The sequence below is a fragment of the Myotis davidii genome, unplaced genomic scaffold, assembly GCF_000327345.1.
Source record: "Myotis davidii unplaced genomic scaffold, ASM32734v1 scaffold327, whole genome shotgun sequence".
NCBI lineage: Eukaryota > Metazoa > Chordata > Mammalia > Chiroptera > Vespertilionidae > Myotis > Myotis davidii.
The window spans coordinates 5664100-5672822 of record NW_006298628.1 but is presented as its reverse complement, the minus strand read 5'-3'; the positions used below and the strand labels follow the sequence as shown (position 1 = coordinate 5672822).

Below are 8723 nucleotides of genomic sequence, written 5' to 3'. Positions count from 1 at the left end.
GTGACTTAGGGGGAAAAAGCTTCATTTTAGTTTGATGTCTCATTCATTGTGGGTCAGGTGGGCAGAGAAGTGTTGAATGTGAATCAGGGCATCGCTGGCATGAGAATACGACTCTTAGGATATTTCCTCTCCCCGCTGTGCATCAGGGACCATTTTCCAGACTTTCAGATGGGAAATAAGTAACTGGTGTACGAGGAAAAACTAAGTCATAAAATTTTGATGTTTCTTCTTTTCCCTCAGCTTTATTGAGGAATATATAATATGCAAAATATTACACTTCTAATGTATACATTCTGATGAGTTTGGACATATGCATGTACCATAATACCATTTCCATAATTAAGGTACTAAATAATCCATCACCTCAAAAATATTTCTTTCCATCCCCTTCATTTTTTGTGTGTGTGGTAAGAACATTAACTTAAGATTTACCTTCTTAACAAGATTTTAAGTGTACCATACTATATTGTCAACTATAGCCAGAACGTTGTACAGCAGATCGGTAGATGTTATTTGCCTTGTATCACTGTAATTCTATACCCATTGAACAACAGCTCACCATTTCCTACTACGCCAGCCTCTGCAAACCAAAATTTTATTCTATGCTCCTTTTGTGTATTTAATATTTCAAATGAGTGAATTCATGCAGTATTATGCAGTATTCGTCCTTCTGTGACTGATTTATTTCACTTAGCATAATATCTTCCAGGCCCATCCATTTTATCACAACTGGCAGGATTTCCTTCCTTTTTTTTTAAACCATTTCCTTTCTGAATAATATTCATGTTCATTAATGTATCAGAGTTGGCATGCATTGTGCAATTCAGAGTGTCATGGCAGAAAGTGGTTGGCAATGAGTGTGAACTTATACTGAGGTTGCTATCACGGGGGAAAACCTTTGCGTTTTTCATTCTAAACTGCTTTAATCTCTGCTGAGAGATGTGTAGGGGTTGTTTAATCTTTTTTTTTTTTTATCTGATACCAGCAGTAACATTTTTTATGCGGTTATACCTGAGATAGAGGTGCTGAGGGTGAATACAACATTAGGGAGTATGGCTAGTTAATATAAATACTCCCAAGAAATTTAGGTATACTTACTGCTCCCCAAATCAGGTGCCATATATTGGATTAGTAACGACTCTTTCAGATCTAAGACAGGCTGTGACTTTCATCTTAGATTTAGTCACCTATGCAAGCATGTCTAAAGCTCTTTGAACTTGAAACTGTTGAGGGGCCCTTCATGGGTGAATGATGGAACACATAAACTGTGATACCCCACGGAACAAGCTATTGATACAAAGAACAACATGCATGATCTCAAGGGAAGGATGCTGAGTGTGAAAAACCAATCACAGAGGTTACACACTATAAGATTCCATTTGTAAAACATGCTGGAAATAAAATTACAGAGATGGAGAACAGAGTAGTGGTGGGCAGGGGTGTCGGATGATGAGTGGGAGGGAGTGGGTGTGGCTACAAAGATACAGCCTTATGGAGAAGGGCAGTTCTGTATCTTAATTGTGATGGTGATTACACAAATCCATACAGTACATATGATAATCTGCATAGAACCCCCCCCCCCCCACACACACACACACTCATGAGTGCATGTAATACAGGTAAAATCTGAACCAGTTCTGGGGATTGTACTGTGTCAGTTTTTGAGTTTTGAGATGTTCTATAATGACTTAAGGTGTGACCATTTGTATTTTTTTGCTATTGACTTATATAAGTTCTCTATATATTTTGGAAGTTAGCCCAGCATCAACTATACAATTTGCACATATTTGCTGCCATTCAGTAGGTTGGCTTTTTATTTTGTTGATTCTTTCCTTCCTTTGCTACATAGAAGTTTTTTAGTTTGCTGCAGTTTCACTTTTTTAGTTTTTTTGCCATTGTGTTGGTGTCAACTCCAAAAAATTATTGCCAACTTCTATGAGAATGAGCTTACTGCCTATGCTTTCTTCTAGGAATTTTATAGTTTCAGAGCTTACATTCAAGTATTTAACTCAAAATTTTGAGTTAATTTTTGCATATGGTGTAAGATAGTGGCCCAGTTTTATTCTTCTGCATGTGACTTCACTGTTTTCCCAATACCATTTAGTAAAAAAACTGACCTTTCCCCATAGTGTATTCTTGGCTTCTTTGTCATAAATTAATTGACCATATATATTTGGGTTTAATTCTGGGCTCTCTGTTCTGTTACCATTGATCTATGTGTCTGTTTTTATGCCGAATGCCATACTGTTTTGATTACTATAGCTTTGTAAAATAGTTTGAAATCAGAGAGCGTGGTGCCTCCAGCTTTGCTCTTCTTTCTCAAGATGGCTTTGGATATACTGGATCTCTTGTCATTCCATATAAATTTTAGGATTTTTTTTTCTATTTCTGACATGAAAAATTTCATGGGGATTGCACTGAATCTATAGGTTGCTTTTAGTAGTAAGCTGATATTGTGACTACTTCCTTTTATCTATAAAAGTTTCAAAAAGTTGTTCTCAATTAAGGAACACATTAAACACCAATTTTCTAAATATTCATATCATGTAGGGAACAACTTCCTTCTTGACAATTTCCCTGTGATTACCAAAACAACATAAACAAAAACAAGGAAAGTCTTACTGATTGGTCCCAACATTGGGGGCCCAGTGTATAAAACCCCAGAACAGAAGAAGTCCCCAGAATCTGACAAACTCCCCTCGGAACAGAAACTCACCTTCTACACCTGACACCATGTGCTGCTCTCCTTGCTGCCAGCCCACCTGCTGTGGGTCCAGCGCCTGCCAGCCTTGCTGCAGCCTATGCTGTGGGTCTAGCTGCTGCCCGCCTTGCTGCCGTCCAACCTGCTGTCAGACCACCTGCTGTCGGACTACCTCCTGCCGACCCAGCTGCTGCTGCCGCCCTTGCTGTGTGTCCAGCTGCTGCCAGCCTTGCTGCCGCCCATGTTGTGGGTCCAGCTGTTGCCAGCCTTGCTCCCGCCCATGCTGTGTGTCCAGCTGCTGCCAGCCTTGCTGCAGCCGGTCCTGTGGTCTAGGACTGGCCTTACTTTCACCCTGCTGCCGCCCAACCTGCTGTCAGACCACCTGCTGTAAAACCACCTGCTGCCGACCCAGCTGCTGCTGCCGCCCTTGCTGTGTGTCCAGCTGCTGCCAGCCTTCCTGCTGCTGATCACCTTGTCAGAAAACCACCATCTGAGCATAACATCTTCGGCTGACTTGCCATTTTGGAGACTTGTTCACTCCCTAGACTTAGCAACCAGCATGCTTGACCATAATTTTCTGGGACTCATTTGCCTGATACAAGCTTCTGAATCAGCCTGATGGGGTGCACAGGAAGTCCCTGATCCTCTCCCTCCCGGGTTGGTGGATCATGTGCCAGCTGCCTGCATCCTCGATATGGAGCTATGGTCTCTGCTTTGAGTCTGTAGTCAAGGTCTTCACCCTCTCCCTCTGTGTAACTTAGAAAAACAAATTCTTATAATTTTTAAAAGGTTTTACAACTGATAAATAATCCTCATAATCTTATGGTCCTTATCAATGTAGTCATGCTTCTTGTAATAGGCTTTCTTCTTTTAGGATCACTTTGAACTGTATTCCTAACTGCAGGAGTCTTACCCTTTGTTTCTTAATAAATTCTATAGCATAAAATTCATCCATATTGTGTTTTATTTATTGCACCGAATTCCTGACACAGGGATATAAATACATACTGCATACTATATGCATTATCCCTACTGAGCATCGTAACAGCCCCACAAGAGGTATCTCTGTTTGTAGGGGGGAACCCCCGTTAATTGATTAAGGTCACGTAGCTAAGACTGGACTGACTCAGATCCAGGAAAGTCTTCTGTTTCTGCCCAAAGGCACGCACATTTACATCCCAAAGCAGCCTCGGGTGAATGTTGTCACGGGGCATGCACCACTCAGTAAATGCCCACATTCCCGATGCACTTCTCCCTGCTCTCTACCTTTCCTGCTAAGTGTCCCTCACCAAATAGGAGCTGCATCCTCTGCCTGCTACTCTATTCCTATGACATTCCAAACTGACCCGATGATCGTTCTGACTTAGATGATGTCCCTGACAAAAATGTGCTCTCACAAGAGTAGAACCTTCAGTCCAGGAGGGTCTGTAGCCGTGATGGGACGGGAAACACAGATTCCCAAGTGTGTCACTAGTGGTTAACATGAGGAGATTCACTCTGACGTCTGCCCAGCCCGTGTGTATTCCCATTCGATGACAACTACGTTAATGATATAGTAACGGCCATTGGGTTAAGGTACAGTCCACATCCAGAAGACAATATATCCATCCCGTATGTTGTCACCTCTATGGTGGTGTCGTTGCTGCACATCTAAGAGACCAGTCCAATTTTTTACCAGGCCAGCAATTTCTGTCACGTGATGCACGGTAGGACAAGTAGATCCATGGTTATGTGCCTATTGTTGACATTGTTCATCACAGAGTGGGTCCCTTGGCCCAAAGTGATGCTATTCAGGATCCTATGACAATACTGTAAGCTGGTGGATAGCACTGCAGACAGGGAAGACAATTTTTTTTTGCCAAACGTGCAATCAAGGTAAGGAAGGATTGCCTTTTCAGTGTGGAAGTGATCCGAGTGGAACACTTGGGTCCACTTGGGGTGGTTAGTCTTCATAAATGATGCTATCGATACCAACTCACCTCTTGTTCCGACATATGATGACAGCACATCCAGCGGAGGCAGCTGTGGGGAGACGGGACCTGTGCTGTGGGTCCACACCTGCCTCAATCCCTGCCACCATGGCTACTTTGTTCATGCCCCTGTGCAAGTACCGGCGCACCTGAGGACCTGGACAACGTGAGTTATACCAACTTGTACTTGTCCAGAGCTTCCTAAGTGGTGGATGCTCTCCGGGAGCACTGATGTGGCACACAAAGAGGAATCATCATCTGCTGACACACCATCTCCATGGACACGATTTTTCTCCAAATGCCTTTATCTTCCAATCATGCTTCTTCCAGGGGTAAGATAAATCAATCAGGCCTTTCACCATTTGCAAGTAGCCGATAAACATCGTTTTCTGAGGCCATCGACCACCTCCCATACAAAATTACACACACACACACAATCATTGTACTAATCACAGTTCTTTTCATTGGGAATATATCCTCTTTCCACTGCCTTTGCAGACCAAAAGTTTTTCATCTGTTGCAGTAAAAATTCTCCATCTGGCATAAAAGCTGCCATCGGGGCCATCAGTCACTGAAGTTTAGGTAGTCCGTGTTCATATATATAACCAAGTAGGGTTTGAAGGAGTCAAATGGAATTGTGCTGAAAATTGCCACTCATGTATTTTTTTAGTCACTGAGATGAGCACTAAACTCTCCATGGATGTGCCATGATTTCTCATTAATAACTTTGTTTTAATATTTATAATTTGTAAACCGAGGTTAGTTTGCATTAACTCAAGGATTCAAAGATTACCAAAAGAGATACTATCTTAGATTATTGAGAAAGAGAAGAAAAACTATTTTCTATAAATAATAAGGGTGATGAATATATTTTTTCTGTAACACCCCTTGAAAATATAAGAATTGGGGTCTCTCATAAAGGTATCTGACTACAGACAGACTGAACCAGTAATATAGGTGGGAGGGGGAAGAGAAAGAAAACACTTCTAGATTAATCCATTGGCAGACATATATGTAAGATGGTAGCTGAAAAATGAAGATATATTTGTAAGAGATCACACAGTATATTGAGAAACAATTCATGAGTTGTTTTAAGTGTATTCTATCTTTACCCCCAAAACATAGAGCTAGTGAGTGCCAGAACAAGAATTGGGGACTCTTCCATATGAATTTAATTCCCTTAACCAAAATATGTTGCATTCTACTTTAGAAAACTTACGGCTGAGGATAAAACAGAGGTAAATAGATGCACAATCTTGGTGGCACTATAGTATAGAAAATGGATAAGGCAAACTAGAAGCACCTTACAAAACAGCATAGTCACGAGTAATAAGAATGGTAAGATATGGCCGAGACTGTACAGGATAAGGAGATCTCATTCCACTACACCAGAATCCGATAACACCTAGAATATTTTGAGAAACAACTCTGAACTTCATCTTACAAATCAAGATCCATTTTCAAGGTTAGTGACAAGGGCCTTGGGGGAAAATGCACATCATAAAATTCATGCAGTCAACAGGGAAATGCTGTCCTTTGTCAGGAAGCATCGCACGAGGCGAGGAAACACATGTCGGAGATCAGAGTGAAGGGAATGCGATGCCGCAGCAGGCCTATCAGGGGACAAGGTGTGTAATGAGAGGAGGAGCTGCTCTGCAATGCCTTCTGACTGAGCAAAGGGATCCCGATGAGCAAAAGATGCAGGAGGCCCAGGAGGGTGGACGCTCAGATAAGGAAGCTGAGTCTCACAATCATCATATGAAGAGAAAGTAGCCAATTCTACATTATTTCATTCATATAAAGTTTAAGAACAGCCTAAACTCATGACCTCTGGGGATGAGTGAGCCCTGTAGTTTGAAGGGGATGAGGGAGAGATTCTATCTCAACCAGGGTGACATGGATGTGTTCACTTTGAGAACTTTTATCAAGTTGAAAATTAATAACAATTTACCAATTTGGAAATTATATATTTGAGCACTTTTTAAGATGAATGTTAAGCCATAAAAACTTTTGCACATGTTCATACTCAATGATACTTCAGGTATCATCTTTCCTGATCTAATTACTACCTTAATGACAAAAAGAAAGACAGTGTGCAGTCAGTGACCTAAGTGACTCTGGAATAAACAGACTGGGCATCAAGTCACCAACCACTGCGACCTGCCCAGGCAGCAGGCGCTCTAGGGGGCAGAGGACCCACCCGATTATGAAGCAGGAACATACTGATAATGTGACCATTTCTTATTTATCTATAGAAAGGTTCCTATGAGTTATTCTCAATTAAAAAAAAAGATTAAGAACTTATTTTGAAGAGATTAATTACATTTAGGGAACAACTTCCTCTTCAAAATTTTCCAAGTGACAACACTAAAAATGTAAACAAGAACAAGGAAAACCCGGGCCATTGGTGCCAACATTTGGGGCCACAGGTGTAAAAGCTCCAGAAAGAAAGGAGTCATCAGAATCCGAAAAACTCACCTCTGAACAGGATCCCACCCTCCACACCTGACACCATGTGCTGCTCCCCTTGCTGCCAGCCCACCTGCTACAGGCCCACCTGCTGTGGGTCCAGCTGCTGCGGGTCCACCAGCTGTGTGTCCAGCTGCTGCCAGCCTTGCTGCCGCCCATGCTGTGTGTCCAGCTGCTGCCAGCCTTGCTGCCGCCCATGCTGTGTGTCCAGCTGCTGCCAGCCTTGCTGTCGCCCATGCTGTGTGTCCAGCTGCTGCCAGCCTTGCTGTCGCCCATGCTGTGTGTCCAGCTGCTGCCAGCCTTGCTGCCACCCAACCTGCTGTCAGACCACCTGCTGGAGAACCACTTGCTGCCAGCCCAGCTGCTGCTGCTGCCCTTGCTGTGTGTCCAGCTGCTGCCAGCCTTCATGTTGATGAGTCTTCCCCCAAGAACCACCAACTGGAAATAATACCATCTGTGAACTGATTTGCCATGTGGACAATTTCACTTCCTAAACTTCGAAGACAGCCAGCATACCACCACTCCCATTTCTATCATGCATCAGCCTGCTCAGAGGCTTGAGATGCAGTGTAGAGGCCTTCACTCGGTTCTCTTTCTCCCATGCTATGGATCATTTGCCAGCTTCCTGCATCCTTGATATGGAGTCATGTTCTTGCTTTGACTCTTAAGCCAGGATGTCTTGCTCCTTCTAAGTAATTCATCTTCACAATATTTAATAGGTTTCTGCAATTGATCAATATCTTCATAATCATAATATGCATAGTTTTTATCCTATTTCTTCTTTTCACAATCACTTTGTAACCTCTCCCTGGATGCAGGGAATCTTACACATTCCTTAATAAAATCAGTACCTTTTAAATCCCATATTGTGTTTTCTTTTACTGTACAGTATTCCTGACATAGGAAGTCATATACCTATTGCACACCATGTGCAGCATCCAACTAGAGCTGCAAAATGGACCTCCATGAATTATTATCTATTGTGTGATGTCATGTAATAATGGACAGACTGAGATCCAGGATGGGGTCTTCTGTTCCTGCTCAAGGCACCAATGCTCACAGGTCAATACAAGTAGCAATGATACTGAGTGCTGAGGTCTAGCAAGAGTGCAATTAATTTTCTACCTCAACAGTGGCAGGAATAATCCCTCATATGTACAGATGATGTTGTTTACAACATTCCTCCCGTGTCAGGTCCCTGCAGCGACATGCTCGGGCAGCAGGGACCGCATCTGCAGCTCTCATGAGTGCAGGGAGCCTTTCCTGCCTCAGGCGCTGTCCAGCCACTCATGCAACTCCTCTGGCCACTCTCACCACTTTATTTAATATATTACGGAAAGTCCTAGCCAGAGTAATTAGTAAAAATAGGTTTTTCTTAAACAAAGGCATCCAAATTGGTCATGAAGAAGTAAAACTGACTCTATTTGCAGTTGAAGTAATATTACATATATTTTTTAAAACCTAAAGATGACTCAGAAAACTTTTAGAACTAATCAATAAATTCAGGAAAGTTACAGGTTACAAATATATATATATTGCATTTTTATATACTAGCAATGAATTATCAGAAAGAGGAATTAAGA

At 42.2% G+C, this 8723-nt stretch overlaps 1 protein-coding gene across 1 annotated transcript in view; it reads left to right on the top strand.

Annotated features, from left to right (window-relative positions):
- The window catches only part of LOC102764126 (keratin-associated protein 9-1-like), a 9065-nt gene extending 1022 nt beyond the window's left edge, over nucleotides 1–8043 (top strand). Inside the window, exons 2-5 of the mRNA XM_015570803.1 lie at nucleotides 2817–2899; nucleotides 3035–3137; nucleotides 7223–7461; nucleotides 8030–8043. Coding sequence (XP_015426289.1) covers nucleotides 2817–2899; nucleotides 3035–3137; nucleotides 7223–7461; nucleotides 8030–8043 — 439 coding nt within the window. The remainder of the gene's footprint in view (nucleotides 1–2816; nucleotides 2900–3034; nucleotides 3138–7222; nucleotides 7462–8029) is intronic.
- The last annotated feature ends 680 nt before the right edge of the window (nucleotides 8044–8723 follow it).